General features: G+C 33.3%; 1 protein-coding gene across 1 annotated transcript; it reads left to right on the top strand.

Annotated features, from left to right (window-relative positions):
* The first annotated feature begins 772 nt into the window (after positions 1-772).
* Positions 773-15,857, top strand: bdh1 (3-hydroxybutyrate dehydrogenase, type 1). The gene is made up of 5 exons (XM_039790094.1): positions 773-1,012; positions 13,032-13,142; positions 14,102-14,243; positions 14,360-14,512; positions 15,053-15,857. Exons 1-5 carry the CDS (start codon positions 800-802, stop codon positions 15,517-15,519), a joined length of 1,086 nt encoding a protein of 361 aa, XP_039646028.1. The 5' UTR covers positions 773-799; the 3' UTR covers positions 15,520-15,857.
* Positions 15,858-16,992: the final 1,135 nt, after the last annotated feature.

Here is a 16,992-nt window from a genome sequence, read left to right as displayed (position 1 = left end):
AGAGCCTATATGTGGGTGTACCAGTGACTGTAGGTGTGCACAAATAGGTTTAATGACTTCAGAGGCATATATTTAATTTGGTGTGCATACCAAACCAGTTCTGACACTCAAGCTGCTCCCTCTAAATGAGCTGCAGTATAATATTTGTGCATACTGTACCTTAAGTGAGGTCGCTCAGTATGTGGGAAATGTAATAAAATTAACGTTACCAGGTTGTTTTTTTAATGAAGGCAGCTCGTACTATAAAATGGTAGGCCTACATGAGTAACTTATTTTTAAGCACACAGACACGAATATATTGTTGGCACAGGCACACATTTTTTTTCTACTAAGTACATTGAGCTATCTTTAGACCATGCATTAAAGACGTCCCAGAGAGAAAATTGAGGAACGTGTTAGAATCCAAAGGGGTTTATATAAAGGTAAGAATGTTCTCCCCTCTGTACTTCCGGTTTCGCATGAGTCCCGTTGACGGACCAGGACCGGACTCAGTTTTGTTTGCCGAAGCTTGTGGATGTAAGAAATGATAAAGTCCATTAACTTGTTCACAGATAACTTTAGTTAACTGCTAGCTACAAGCTTAAAACAAAAATGAATAACGGGAGTTAACTGACACGACACAAGTCTTAATAACACGTTCGTAAACAGATACTGAACACCTAGAAGTTTTCTAACGTTACCGGTTACTTTCTAATAACTAATATTTGACCGAAATGTCTGTTAACTGAAAGCACGCAGCCCCGGGGATTTACGGTGATCTCATTCAGGGGGCGTGCCGTAAACACACCATTCTGTCAAGATGGCCCCGCTCTCCGTGTTCCGAGTGTCGCTTCTGGTGTCATTTTCAGTGTTTCTGACGGTTGTGTTGGGTTTTGGACTACCTGCTTTACTGAACGTAGCGATGAGGATGTTGGGATTACCGGAGACGAGTGTAACCGAGTGCATAGTTGTGCTGTATTTACTTTTTGTGTTGTACGTGGCGACGCCTCGAATTCCTAGAGGATTGGTGGAGGTAACGTTATAATGTTACAGTATGGGCTGTTATTTCCATCACGAAAATCAATTGATGTCCAAATATGATCCATAGGGATGCAAATGTCACAGCATCAGTTTAATATATCACGTAGTTCCGACAGATGAAAAAATGAACGAATGCCTTCTGTAACAACGCTGTAGCCTATGCCAAAATAAATGTCGAATACAGTTTCATAATAGTAGGCTGTCATAAAAATTTCATAAATAATAGTATGCCATGAAAATGCCATAAAAAGTCATAGTATAGAATGTCATAAAAATGTCATGAAAGTCATAGTCATTAAAATGTAATAGACAATCCTTGTAATTTCTTTGATATTCCATTGTGGAATATTTTCATTTTATTACAAGTCATAGTATCTGTTATAAAAACGCTATAGTATAGTATGTCAAAAAAATGGGAAAAAAGTCATAGTATTGTATGTTGAAAAAAGTTGAAAAGAATTCATAGAATTGTATGTCGAAAAAAGTCATAAAAAAGTCATAGTCAAAATAAGCTGAAAAAAGTCATAGCAAAGTATGTCGAAAAAAGTCATAGTATAGTATGTCGGAAAAATTTGAATCCAGAAACAGTGTGGTCTTCCAAATACCTTTCCACCACACTAAGCTATCTGATCTGTCATGCTTCTTTGACTTCTTCCCTTCCAGTGTTAGCCCTTAATATTCACTGCTCCTTTAAAAGTGTTGAACCCTGAACCTCAAAGCTTCATTACATTATCTTGCTGAGCTATTTATGAAACTGAAGTACAGTGGTTAAATGTTGTATTTATCGTTCACATTACTGAAGATAGAAGATGAAAATCTCACAAGACATGAACAGGGTTTGATCCTTCCACCTCAGATTAAGTATCATTTGATTCAGCAGCTTACCTCAGTGAGCTATTCCTGAGTTCTCTCCTTAATTGTTTGTTCTAACATTTGTTGTTCAAACCGGCAAACAGACAAAGATGCAGTGGAAAAAGTCAGTATAGAATGTTGAAACGTCATAAAAAAGTCAAAGCATAGAAAATCAAAAAAAAAGTCATAAAAGTTATAGTATAGAATGTCGAATCGTCATTAAAAGAGTCACAGTATAGTATGTCGCAAAAAGTCATAGTATAGTATGTCGAAAAAAGTCACATAAAAGGCATAGTATAGTATGTCAAAAATTTTATAAAAAGTCATACTGTCACCTGCCATTGTGATTTATTCATGGTAGGCATCAGCACTCAAATCCTGTGTTGATTTTACTTTTTTTTTTATGTCGGAAAAAGTCATAGTATAGTATGTCGAAAAAAGTCATGGTATAGTATGTCGGAAAAAGTCACAAAAAAGTCATAGCATTGTATGTCGAAAGAAGTCATAGTATGTCGAAAAAACAAACAAAAAAAAGTCATATAATTTAATGTCGAAAGAAGTCTAGTATAGTATGTCGAAAAAAGTCACAAAAAAGTCATGGTGTAGTATGTCGAAATAAGCCAAAAAAAGTCATAGTATAGTATGTCGAAAAAAGACACTAAAAGTCATAGCATTGTATGTCGAAAGAAGTCATAGTATAGTATGTCGAAAAAAGTCACTAAAAAGTCATATTATAGTATGTCGAAATAAGCCAAAAAAAGTCATGGTATAGTATGTCGAAAAAAGTCATGGTATAGTATGTTGAAAGAAGTCATAGTATAGTATGTCGGAAAAAGTCACAAAAAAGTCATAGTATAGTATGTCGAAAAAAGTCATGGTATAGTATGTCGAAAAAAGTCACAAAAAAGTTATAGTATAGTATGTCGAAATAAGTCGAAAAAAGTCATAGTATAGTATGTCGGAAAAAGACACTAAAAAGTCATAGTATAGTATGTCGGAAAAAGACACTAAAAAGTCATAGTATAGTATGTCGAAATAAGCCAAAAAAAGTCATGGTATAGTATGTTGCAAAAAGTCACATAAACGGCATAGTATAGTATGTCAAAAATGTAATAAAAAGTCATAGTATAGTATGTCAAAAATGTAAAAAAAAAAGAAGTCACAGTATAGTATGTCGTAAAAAGTCACAAAAAAAGTCATAGTATAGTATGTCGAAAAAAGTAATAGTATAGTATGTCGAAAAAAGTCACAAAAAAGTCATAGTATAGTATGTCAAAAAAAGTCACAAAAAAGTCATGGTGTAGTATGTCGAAATAAGCCAAAAAAAGTCATAGTATAGTATGTCGAAAAAAGACACTAAAAGTCATAGCATTGTATGTCGAAAGAAGTCATAGTATAGTATGTCGAAAAAAGTCACTAAAAAGTCATATTATAGTATGTCGAAAAAAGTCATGGTATAGTATGTTGAAAGAAGTCATAGTATAGTATGTCGGAAAAAGTCACAAAAAAGTCATAGTATAGTATGTCGAAAAAAGTCATGGTATAGTATGTCGAAAAAAGTCACAAAAAAGTTATAGTATAGTATGTCGAAATAAGTCGAAAAAAGTCATAGTATAGTATGTCGGAAAAAGACACTAAAAAGTCATAGTATAGTATGTCGGAAAAAGACACTAAAAAGTCATAGTATAGTATGTCGAAATAAGCCAAAAAAAGTCATGGTATAGTATGTTGCAAAAAGTCACATAAACGGCATAGTATAGTATGTCAAAAATGTAATAAAAAGTCATAGTATAGTATGTCAAAAATGTAAAAAAAAAAGAAGTCACAGTATAGTATGTCGTAAAAAGTCACAAAAAAAGTCATAGTATAGTATGTCGAAAAAAGTAATAGTATAGTATGTCGAAAAAAGTCACAAAAAAGTCATAGTATAGTATGTCAAAAAAAGTCACATAAAAGACAGTATAGTATGTCGAAAAAAGTCATAGTATAGTATGTTGAAAAATGAAAAAAAAAGTCATATAATTTAATGTCGAAAGAAATCTAGTATAGTATGTTGAAAAAAGTCACAAAAAGTCATGGTGTAGTATGTCGAAATAAGCCAAAAAAAGTCATAGTATAGTATGTCGAAATATGCCAAAAAACGTCATGGTATAGTATTTCGGAAAAAGTCACAAAAACGTCATAGTATAGTATGTTGAAATAAGCCGACAAAAGTCATAGTATAGTATGTCGAAAAAAGTCACTAAAAAGTCATAGTATAGCATGTTGAAAAAAGTAATAGTATAGTATGTTGAAAAAAGTCAAAAAAAAGTAATAGTATAGTATGCCGAAAAAAGTCATAGTATAGTATGTCGAAAAAAGTCATTGTATAGTATGTCTAAAAAAGTCATAGTATAGTATGTCGAAATAAGCCGAAAAAAGTCATAGTATAGTATGTTGAAAAAAGTCATAGTATAGTATGTCGAAATAAGCCAAAAAACGTCATGGTATAGTATTTCGGAAAAAGTCACAAAAACGTCATAGTATAGTATGTCGAAATAAGCCAAAAAAAGTAATAGTATAGTATGTCTAAAAAAGTCATAGTATAGTATGTCTAAAAAAGTCATAGTATAGTATGTCGAAATAAGCCGAAAAAAGTCATAGTATAGTATGTTGAAAAAAGTCATAGTATAGTATGTCGAAATAAGCCAAAAAACGTCATGGTATAGTATTTCGGAAAAGGTCACAAAAACGTCATAGTATAGTATGTCGAAATAAGCCGAAAAAAGTAATAGTATAGTATGTCGACAAAAGTCACAAAAAAGTCGTAGTATAGCATGTTGAAAAAAGTAATAGTATAGTATGTTGAAAAACGTCAAAAAAAAGTAATAGTATAGTATGCCGAAAAAAGTCATAGTATAGTATGTCGAAAAAAGTCATTGTATAGTATGTCGAAATAAGCCAAAAAAAGTCATAGTATAGTATGTCGAAATAAGCCAAAAAAGTCATAAAAACGTTATAGTATAGTATGTCGAAATAAGCCGAAAAAAGTCATAGTATAGTATGTCGACAAAAGTCACAAAAAAGTCGTAGTATAGCATGTTGAAAAAAGTCATAGTATAGTATGTTGAAAAAAGTCATTGTATAGTATGTCGAAATAAGCCGAAAAAAGTCATAGTATAGTATGTCTAAAAAAGTCATAGTATAGTATGTCGAAATAAGCCGAAAAAAGTCATAGTATAGTATGTTGAAAAAAGTCATAGTATAGTATGTCGAAATAAGCCAAAAAACGTCATGGTATAGTATTTCGGAAAAGGTCACAAAAACGTCATAGTATAGTATGTCGAAATAAGCCGAAAAAAGTCATAGTATAGTATGTCTAAAAAAGTCATAGTATAGTATGTCGAAATAAGCGAAAAAAGTCATAGTATAGTATGTTGAAAAAAGTCATAGTGAGTATGTCGAAATAAGCCAAAAGTGTCATGGTATAGTATTTCGGAAAAGGTCACAAAAACGTCATAGTATAGTATGTCGAAATAAGCCGAAAAAAGTAATAGTATAGTATGTCGACAAAAGTCACAAAAAAGTCGTAGTATAGCATGTTGAAAAAAGTAATAGTATAGTATGTTGAAAAACGTCAAAAAAAAGTAATAGTATAGTATGCCGAAAAAAATCATAGTATAGTATGTCGAAAAAAGTCACAAAAAAGTCATAGTATAGTATGTCAAAAAAAGTCACATAAAAGACAGTATAGTATGTCGAAAAAAGTCATAGTATAGTATGTTGAAAAATGAAAAAAAAAGTCATATAATTTAATGTCGAAAGAAGTCTAGTATAGTATGTTGAAAAAAAAGTCACAAAAAGTCATGGTGTAGTATGTCGAATAAGCCAAAAAAGTCATAGTATAGTATATCGAGTAATACTACAACGGTTATGGTATTAGTGAAAAGTCACAAAACGTCATAGTATAGTATGTTGAAATAAGCCGCCAAAGTCATAGTATAGTATGCCGATAAAAAAGTCAACAAAAAAGTCAGTATAGCATGTTGAAAAAGTAATAGTATAGTATGTTGAAAAAAGTCAAAAAGTAATAGTATAGTATGCCGAAAAAGTCATAGTATAGTATGGTCGTAATGGTATGTCAAAAAAGTCATAGTATTAGTATTCGAAATAAGCCAAAAAAGTCATAAAACGGATAGTATAGTATTCTAAATAGAAAAGTCATAGTATAGTGTATCGAAAAAAACAAAAAATCGTAGTAGTATAGTATGTCGAAAAAGTCATAGTATAGTATGTGAAAAAGTCACAATAGTATAGTATGTCGAAATAAGCCAAAAAGTCATAGTATAGTATGTCAAAAAGTCATAGTAATAGTATGCCGAAATAAGCGGAAAAAGTCATAGTATAGTATGTTGAAAAGATAGGATAGTATGTCGAAATAAGCCAAAAACGTCATGGTATAGTATTCCGGAAAGGTCACAAAAAGCGTCATAGTATAGTATGTCGAAATAAGGGGCAAAAGTAATAGTATAGTATGTCCAAAAAGTCATAAGTATGTCGAATGTCAAAAGTAATAGTATAGTATTTCGTATAAAAAGTCACAAAAAAGTATAGCATGTGCGTTGAAAAAAGTAATAGTATAGTATTTGAAAACGTCCAAAAAGTAATAGTATAGTATGTCGAAAAAGTCATAGTATAGTATGTCGAAAAAAGTCATTGTATAGTATGTCGAAATAAGCCAAAAAAAGTCATAGTATAGTATGTCTGAAAAGTCATAAAACGCGATATAGTATAGGTACAGACGTTAAAAAAGTCATAGTATAGTATGTCAACAAAAGTCACAAAAAGTCGAGGTATAAGTATGTTGAAAAAAACATAGTATAGTATGTTGAAAACGTCCGAAAAAGTCATAGTAGTATAGTATGTCGAAAAAAGTCACATAAAAAGGTATAGTATAGTATGTCAAAATGTAATAAAAGTCATAGTATAGTATGGTCAAAATGAAAAAAAAAAAAAAAGTATAGTTAGTATGTCGTAAAAGTCACAAGAAAGTGATAGTATATATGTCAAAATAAAACCATAAAAAGGTATTGTCGAAAAGTCATAGTATATGTATGTGGAAAAAGTCATAGTGAGTAAAGTCATAGTATAGTATGTCGAAAAAAGTCATTGTATTAGTATGTCGAAAAAGTCACAAAAAGTGATAGTATAGTATGTCAAAATAAGCCGAAAAAAGTCATAGTATAGTATGTTAAAAAGCCACAAAAGTCAGGTGTAGTATGTTGAAAAAGTCACAAAAAAAGTCATAGTATAGTATGTCAAAATTATAAAGATAGTATAGTATGTAAAAAAAAAAAAAGTCACAGTATAGTATGTCGTAAAAAGTCACAAGAAAGTGATAGTATATATGTCAAAATAAACCATGAAAAAAGTCATAGTATGTCGGAAAAAGTCATAGTATAGTATGTGGAAAAAGTCATAGTATAAAGTCATAGTATAGTATGTCGAAAAAAGTCATTGTATAGTATGTCGAAAAAAGTCACAAGAAAGTGATAGTATATATGTCAAAATAAGCCTGAAAAAAAGTCATAGTATAGTATGTCGAAAAAAGTTACAAAAAGTCACGGTGTAGTATTTTGAAATAAGCCAAAAAAAGTCATAGTATAGTATGTCGAAAGAAGTCATAGTATAGTATGTCGAAAAAAGTCACTAAAAAGTCATAGTATAGTGTGTCGCAAAAAGTCACTAAAAAGTCATAGTATAGTGTGTCGAAAAAAGTCACTAAAAAGTCATAGTATAGTATGTTGAAAAACGTCAAAAAAAAGTAATAGTATAGTATGCCGAAAAAAGTCATAGTATAGTATGTCGAAAAAAGTCATTGTATCGTATGTCGAAATAAGCCAAAAAAAGTCATAGTATAGTATGTCGAAAAAAGTCACTAAAAAGTCATAGTATAGTATGTCGAAATAAGCCAAAAAAAGTCATGGTATAGTATGTCGGAAAAAGTCATAGTATAGTATGTCGAAAAAAGTTACTAAAAAGTCATATTATATGTCGAAATAAGCCAAAAAAAGTCATAGTATAGTATGTCGAAAAAAGTCATAGTATAGTATGTCGAAATAAGCCAAAAAAGTCATAGTATAGTATGTCGAAAAAAGTCATTGTATCGTATGTCGAAATAAGCCAAAAAAAGTCATAGTATAGTATGTCGAAAAAAGTCACTAAAAAGTCATAGTATAGTATGTCGAAATAAGCCAAAAAAAGTCATGGTATAGTATGTCGGAAAAAGTCATAGTATAGTATGTCGAAAAAAGTTACTAAAAAGTCATATTATATGTCGAAATAAGCCAAAAAAAGTCATAGTATAGTATGTCGAAAAAAGTCATAGTATAGTATGTCGAAATAAGCCAAAAAAGTCATAGTATAGTATGTCGACAAAAGTCACAAAAAAGTCGTAGTATAGCATGTTGAAAAAAGTCATAGTATAGTATGTTGAAAAACGTCAAAAAAAGTCATAGTATAGTATGTCGAAAAAAGTCACATAAAAGGCATAGTATAGTATGTCAAAAATGTAATAAAAAGTCACAGTATATAGTATGTGGTAAAAAGTCACAAAAAAGTCATAGTATAGTATGTCGGAAAAAGTCATAGTATAGTATGTTGAAAAAGTCATAGTATAGTATGTTGAAAAAAGTCACAAAAAGTCATGGTATAGTATGTCGAAAGAAGTCATAGTATAGTATGTCGAAAAAAGTCACTAAAAAGTCATATTATATGTCGAAATAAGCCAAAAAAAGTCATAGTATAGTATGTCGAAAAAAGTCATAGTATAGTATGTCGAAATAAGCCAAAAAAGTCATAGTATAGTATGTCGACAAAAGTCACAAAAAGTCGTAGTATAGTATGTTAAAAAAGTCATAAAAGTCATAAAGTTACGTAATATTAAGTCACAAAAACATCATAGTATAGTATGACGAAATAAGCCGAAAAAAGTCATAGTATAGTATGTCGAAAAAAGTCATTGTATAGTATGTCGAAATAAGTCAAAAAAAGTCATAGTATAGTATGTCAAAAAAAGTAATAGTATAGTATGTCGAAATAAGCCAAAAATAGTCATAGTATAGTATGTCGGAAAAAGTCACAAAAACGTTATAGTTTAGTATGTCGAAATAAGCCGAAAAAAGTCATAGTATAGTATGTCGACAAAAGTCACAAAAAAGTCGTAGTATAGCATGTTGAAAAAAGTCATAGTATAGTATGTTGAAAAACGTCAAAAAAAGTCATAGTATAGTATGTCGAAAAAAGTCACATAAAAGGCATAGTATAGTATGTCAAAAATGTAATAAAAAGTCACAGTATAGTATGTGGTAAAAAGTCACAAAAAAGTCATAGTATAGTATGTCGGAAAAAGTCATAGTATAGTATGTTGAAAAAGTCATAGTATAGTATGTCGAAAAAAGTCATAGTATAAAGTCATAGTATAGTATGTCGGAAAAAGTCATAGTATAGTATGTCAAAAAAAGTCACATAAAAGACGGAAAAAGTCACAAAAACGTCATAGTATAGTATGTTGAAATAAGCCGACAAAAGTCATAGTATAGTATGTCGAAAAAAGTCACTAAAAAGTCATAGTATAGCATGTTGAAAAAAGTAATAGTATAGTATGTTGAAAAAAGTCAAAAAAAAGTAATAGTATAGTATGCCGAAAAAGTCATAGTATAGTATGTACGAAAAAGTCATTGTATAGTATGTCTAAAAAGTCATAGTATAGTATGTCGAAATAAGCGAAAGCCTGGAGTATAGTATGTTGAAAAAAGTCATAGTATAGTATGTCGAAATAAGCCAAAAAACGTCATGGTATAGTATTTCGGAAAAAGTCACAAAAACGTCATAGTATAGTATGTCGAAATAAGCCAAAAAAAGTCATAGTATAGTATGTCTAAAAAAGTCATAGTATAGTATGTCGAAATAAGCCGAAAAAAGTCATAGTATAGTATGTTGAAAAAGTCATAGTATAGTATGTCGAAATAAGCCAAAAGCGTCATGGTATAGTATTTGAGTATAAAGGTCACAAAACGCGTCATAGTATAGTATGTCGAAATAAGCCGAAAAAGTAATAGTATAGTATGTGCGCGCCAAAAAGTCACAAAAAAGTCGTAGTATAGCATGTTGAAAAAAGTAATAGTATAGTATGTTGAAAAACGTGCAAAAAGTAATAGTATAGTATGCCGAAAAAAGTCATAGTATAGTATGTCGAAAAAAGTCATTGTATAGTATGTCGAAAAAAGTCACAAGAAAGTGATAGTATATATGTCAAAATAAGCCTGAAAAAAAGTCATAGTATAGTATGTCGAAAAAAGTCACAAAAAGTCATGGTGTAGTATTTTGAAATAAGCCAAAAAAAGTCATAGTATAGTATGTCGAAAGAAGTCATAGTATAGTATGTCGAAAAAAGTCACTAAAAAGTCATATTATAATATGTCGAAATAATCAACATCGACATACTATACTATGACTTTTTTCGGCTTATTTCGACATACTATACTATGATGTTTTTTTGACTTTTTCGATAATTCATACTATGACTTTTTGATTTATTCGATATACTAGTGACTTTTTGAGACTTTTTCTCGATATACATACTAGACTTCTTTCGACATTAAATTATATGACTTTTTTTTCTTTTTCCGACATACTATACCATGACTTTTTTTGGCTTATTTCGACATACTATACAATGACTTTTTTCGACATACTATACTATAGTATGTCAAAAAAAGTCACAAAATAGTAATAGTACAGTATGTCGAAAAAAGTCACAAAAAGTAATTTTATAGTATGTCGGAAAAAGTCAAAATGTCTAGTTTAGTATGTTGAAAAAAGTTGGAAAAAGTCATAGTATAGTATGTGGAAAGAAGTCATAGTATAGCATGTCGCAAAAAGTCACAAAAAAGTCATTGTATAGTATGTCAAAAAAAGGTCATAGTACAACTTATAAGATTTGAACCCAGAACCAGTGTGGTCTTCCAACTACCATTCCACCACACTAAGCTATCGGATCTGTCATGCTTCTTTGACTTCTTCCCTTCCAGTGTTAGCCCTTAATATTCACTGCTCCTTTAAAAGAATTGAACTCTGAACCTTAAATCTTCATTACCTTACAGAGCTATTTATGAAACTGAAGTACAGTGGTTAAATGTTGTATTTATCGTTCACATTACTGAAGATAGAAGATGAAAATCTCACAAGACATGAACAGGGTTTGATCCTTCCACCTCAGATTAAGTATCATTTGAGTTAGCAGTTTACCTCAGTGAGCTATTCCTGAGCTCTCACTTTAATTGTTTGTTCTAACATTTGTTGTTCAAACCGGCAAACAGACACAGATGCGGTGGAAAAAGTCAGTATAGAATGTTGAAAAGTCATAAAAAACGTCGTAGCATAGAAAATCAAAAAAAAAGTCATAGTATAGAATGTCGAAAAAAGTAAAATAAGTCATAGTATTGCATGTCGCAAAAAGCCCAAAAAAGTCCTAGTATAGTACGTCGAAAAAAGTCACAAAAAGTCCTAGTATAGTATGTTGAAATAAGCAGAAAAAAAGTCCTAGTATGTCGGAAAAAGTAAAAAAAGTCATAGTATAGTAAGTCTAACAAAGTTGAAAATAAAGTCATAGCATTGTATGTTCAAAGAAGTCATACTATGGTATGTCAAAAAAAGTCATTTTACAGTATGTCGGAAAAAGTCAAAAAGTCATAGTATTGGATGTTGAAAAAAGTCGGAAAAAGTCATAGTATAGTAGCATAGCATAGAAAATCAAAAAACAAGTCGTAAAAGTCATAGTATAGTATGTCGAAAAAAGTCATAGTATATATAGTATGTCGAAAAATGTAATAAAAAAAAGTCACAGTATAGTATGTTGTAAAAAGTCACAAAAAAGTCATAGTATAGTATGTCAAAAAAAAGTCATAGTATAGCATGTTGAAAAAACTCACAGTATAGTATGTCGAAAAAAGTTATAAAAAAGTCATAGTATAGCATGTTGAAAAAAGTCATAGTATAATATGTCGAAAAAAGTTATAAAAAAGTCATAGTATAGCATGTTGAAAAAAGTTATAGTATAATATGTCGAAAAAAAGTTACAAAAAGTGATAGTATCAAAATGGTATTCGCAGGGTTTACCAGCCTTGAATATACAACTGCGCGACTCAATAAGGTGCGACCAGCGACTGTACAAGCTTGGAACTCCTCCTCATGTCCTATCATGTTTTGGACCAGGGACAACAGCTAGCCAATCATTGTTGTGAACTCTATTTATCAGAGTTGTTCTATTCATGAATATGATGTTTTTTCTTATCTCTTTCTTTTTTCTTTTTCTTTTTCTCAATTCAACATAGTCACATATGATTTTGGATATGTCTGTAAACCCCCCCCCCCCATAATAATACTATAGCATATCGAAAAACGTAAAATTGTCGTAAAAAACGTATTGTATGTCGTAAAAAGTCATAGCATAGTCTGTCGAAAAAATCATAGTAAAGTATGTTGAAAAAAGTAATATTAAGTAAAAGTCAGTATAGTATAGTATGTCAAAAGAAATGTCAAAGTGTAGTATGTCAAAATTATCATTATAGTATGTCGAAAAGAGTCACAAAAAAAGTCATAGTATTATTCTGAAAAAGTCTCATTTGAAAAAACTCATAGTATATTATGTTGATACAAAACTTTATTAAAACGTCATAGTATAGTATGTCATGAAAGTCATGGTATAGTACGTCAAAAAACAGAGTTGTCTGTCGAAAAAAGTCATAGTATAGTATGTCATAAAAAGTCATAGCATAGTCTGTCGATAAAGAATAGTATAGTGTGTCATAAAAAGTCATAGCATAGTCTGTCGATAAAGAATAGTATAGCGTATCATAAAAAGTCACAGTATAGTACGACGAAAAAGTAATAAAAAGTCATAGTATAGGAGATCAGCTAGTAAATGATGAATTGGTGCTGTTTTGTACATAAATAACAAAAGTGACCGACTGATTTATTTGTGGATTTTTATGTTATTACATTATACACATTATGTATTAAGGCATGCTAGCTATTTTCCTTTTGTAAATCTCTATGGCTTTATGTGTTTCTTGGGGGAAAGTGACAAAAGCCTTACTATATTTTGCCCCTCCCTGCAGGTGAAGGGGAAAGCTGTGTTTGTTACAGGTTGCGACAGTGGATTTGGTCATGCCCTTGCCAAACATCTGCACAAGCTTGGCTTCACAGTCTTTGCTGGATGTCTTTTCAAGGTATGGGCAATACATACAGTAACTACTCTTCTACTGAAACTGTTCAGAAGGGTACCCATGCAACTCTACGGCCTTTATTTACGCTGTATCAGTGCAAGACAAAAGAGGATTCTCTGAGCTTGAATAATGCATTAAGTAACTACAATTTTTGGTAACACTTTACTTGAAGGTATCTACATAAGAGTGACATGACACTGTCATGAACACGTGACACTGTCATGACACATGAACCCTAACCGTAACCCTAACCCTAACCCTAACTTGTCATGACAAAAACCGAATGACACTTAAAGGTCCCATGGCATGAAAATTTCACTTTATGAGGTTTTTTAACATTAATATGAGTTCCCCCAGCCTGCCTATGGTCCCCCAGTGGCTAGAAATGGTGATAGGTGTAAACCGAGCCCTGGGTATCCTGCTCTGCCTTTGAGAAAATGAAAGCTCAGATGGGCCGACCTGGAATTACCTCCCCTTTCTCTGCATTGCCCGCCCAGAGAATTTGGCCCACCCATGAGAGAGAGACATCATGGCTTTCAAACGAGCAAAGTGGCAGTTGGTCAAGGCCACACCCCCACCCTCCACCTTGCCCCTCTCAGGAATGGCACATACTACAGAAAGCTCATTGTGGGACTGGCTATAGTGGCTGTAATTCTGCACCAAGGCTGAATTTCGGGAAAGAGACTTCAGATACAGTATTAGGGGACCACTAAGGTCTATATAAGAGCAGCATGTCATGGGACCTTTAATGAAAGAAGCGTTATGTCATAAACGTTTATGACTTGTTTATAATGTCTATGACACGTTCATGGCAGTGTCATATCACTCTTATGTAGATACCTTCAAGTAAAGTGTAACCCAATTTTTTTTGAATGCATTTTCCAAAGCTTTTGGATTCAATTGATGCATTTTGTCTTCATGTCATGAGTTGGTGTTACTGAGGAGACATGTCATCATTACAGGATAAAGGTGGAGAGGGTGCAAAGGAACTAGAAGAATTTCATTCAGATCGCATGAAGGTAGTCCAGCTGGATGTCTGCAGCGAGGAGCAGGTGGACCAGGCTGCAGAATATATCAAAGACAACCTGAAGGACTCAGGAAGTGGTACTGTAAATAATTCACAAGTATTTAACTAAATTTCGATGAAAGAGATTAGTGTGTCTATTCATTCACTGTTCATTTTTTTCCTCTGTGACAATCGGTCACGGGTCATGATCCAGGTCTGTGGGCTGTGGTGAACAACGCCGGTGTGTCCACGTTTGGAGAAGTAGAGTTCACCGCCATGGAAACCTACAAGCAGGTGTCGGAGGTGAACCTCTGGGGCACCATCAGGGTCACCAAAGCTGTTCTGCCGTTAATCCGCAGGGCCAAAGGTCAGGGGGCTGGAAGATAACACATCGTCACTTTGTAACACATAAACACAGCGTTCAATCGTGTCCAAAAAGGAGCTTTTCTTTGTGAATGTATAGAATTTAATCTTTGAAAGAAAACGGCGCAGCCGACCAAGTAATTTGTGTCCAATGATTTCTGTGACGAATGCTAACAATGCAAACAAGCTTGAAATTGAAAGACAAATTGAAAGCCTTTCTCCATAATGTGAAAATAAATCTTGAATATTAATAACTTTATTTGTATAGCACTTTTCTTAACATAGTTAAAAAGTGCTGAAATGAAAAACACAATAGACAGTAATACAAATCTAGAATGAAAAATAAAACAGTATAAAATGGTAAATAAAAAGAAATACAACAATATAATTGTTCATTTCCTATTACGTCTTTATTACTGGTGGTGCTGCATTCAATTGTCACTGCATCATACTATTCATCTAATTCAGCATTTGTTGTAAAGAGAAATGTTCTCAGATAGAGTACAAAAGCCTGACGACATCTCTGTTACCTTTATCCCTGCAGGCCGTGTTGTCAACCTGGCCAGCATGTATGCGAGGATGGGAAATGCCCTGCGGTCACCTTACTGTGTATCGAAATATGGTGTGGAAGCATTTTCTGATTGCCTTCGCTATGAGATGAAGACCTGGGGAGTTAAAGTGTCCATAATCGAGCCGGGGAACTTCATTGTGGCCACCGGCATCCTGACCCGAGACGTTGTGGCCAGCACGGCCAATAAGCTGTGGACTGAGGCGCCCTCGCATGTGAAGGAGGATTATGGGAAAGCCCACTTTGAGCAACACATGGCTCTGATGCGCTCTTACTGCAACAGCGGACAGAAGGATGTGTCCCCTGTTCTGGATGACATCACTGATGCCATCATATCCAAGCGTCCGTACACACGATACAACCCCATGGAGCCCCACTGGTGGATCAGACTTCAGCTGATGACCCATCTGCCTGCCGCCTTATCCGACTTCTTCTACTTCTAAAAAGAGGGGCTGTTCCCGTACAAGCTCCCTCCGTTTCGTATAGCAGCATATTATTCAACTATGTAGCGCTACACAAATGTACAGACTTGCTCTGAAGAGGACTCTCTGCTACGTATATCTTTCCTCAGCACTTTAAATCATTCACTGATCAAGCCTTAAAACATAGTTGTTTTTTTATAAACTCAAAGTTAATTATTGCACTTTGCTTATTGCATGTCTTACAAGAACCATAACGTTATCCGTACAGATGTATTGCATGATAAGTTGTAACAACTGTGTTGGATATCAGTGAGGCTATGACATACTCATAGATATAAATACTGCATGGTTATTGCTTATTGTGGTATTATGTTTGTCCCCTTTAGGGCTGGGTATTCAATCATTTTCGATACTGATACTGTGACTTCGATACCAGTTCCTTAACAATATTTTTTTCCTATACCAATTTTATGAAACAAAAATAAATCACATTTCACATTAAATCTTTTTATTTTTCAACTCCTACTACATGAGCCTCGTCTCTGTGCATGACGTAGAGTTTTTCCTGCGTGCCTCTACGACGTGTAACGTTAGACAGCCAATCACGAACATTATTTGATCTTGGTAGAAGCATGCTGCACGCTCATGGCTCACTGACGCTGATGAGCTTTACTCCTAAAGGTACTGAAATTGGGTTTTGAATGACGAGGCATTTTTCGATACTCGATACTTGAGAGGCAATGCGGTCGGTGACTCAAAAGGATTACATTCGGTACCCAGCCCTTAGTCCCCTTAGAGCTTTTTCCCCCCTGATACTTGTAATGTTTTGCCTCGTGGGAATCTTTTGGGGCCGCACTGGCATGAGGACCAAAGCTGGTCGAGCTCAAGAGAAGGCTCCTGCTGTTCTGTTGTGGCCGACGCCGGAACAAACAAAGAGGTCAGCTACTGTAAGGCCGTGGTGAGATTTGGCTCGACTCACCCCAAAGTTACGTAACAACCACACAAGCCCACTTTGTTTCACATGCGCCATGAGTTCCTGCGTGCTACTTCGACAGCGAGGTTGATTCATGTAATTAATGGGCGTGTTTGAACAACCCCCACCCTTCTTAAGATTTAAACAGAGAACGATGTGAATGAAAAGAGCATTTTAGTTTTAAAACATTACAATCAGAGAATCATTCTTCAAGAGTGATTTGAAATAAAGTTGACCAAGATGGGATGGTGTTTAGTTGAAGGCCTCTTTTGGGATTGGCCTGGGTGGTGCCAGCAAGTGTAATGATACAAACGGCCACCAAGTGGCGTACATGCATCACACAAAACTAACACCGCTGTCCTCATGCATGAATCATCTGCTGCCTATCAGATAATGATAATGTCCCACTATAAACTGCATTATAAATCACGTTATAGCTAAGCTAAAGACAGAGAAGAAAAATCTACCTAGTTGTCCAATAGTTTGGACTTGTAGACAAACACTCGGCCTAGTCCATAAAA

This window comes from Perca fluviatilis, chromosome 22 (assembly GCF_010015445.1).
Source record: "Perca fluviatilis chromosome 22, GENO_Pfluv_1.0, whole genome shotgun sequence".
NCBI lineage: Eukaryota > Metazoa > Chordata > Actinopteri > Perciformes > Percidae > Perca > Perca fluviatilis.
Note: the sequence above shows the minus strand (reverse complement) of the source record. Positions and strands in the feature narration are given on the sequence as shown.

What these genes read in the sequence shown, in the direction of transcription:
- bdh1 (XM_039790094.1), top strand. Translation starts at nt 800, where the DNA reads ATGGCCCCGCTCTCCGTGTTCCGAGTGTCGCTTCTGGTGTCATTTTCA. An exon ending in TTCCTAGAGGATTGGTGGAG is followed by an intron (nt 1,013 to 13,031) that starts GTAACGTTATAA and finishes CCCTCCCTGCAG; the next exon opens with GTGAAGGGGAAAGCTGTGTT. An exon ending in TTGCTGGATGTCTTTTCAAG is followed by an intron (nt 13,143 to 14,101) that starts GTATGGGCAATA and finishes TCATCATTACAG; the next exon opens with GATAAAGGTGGAGAGGGTGC.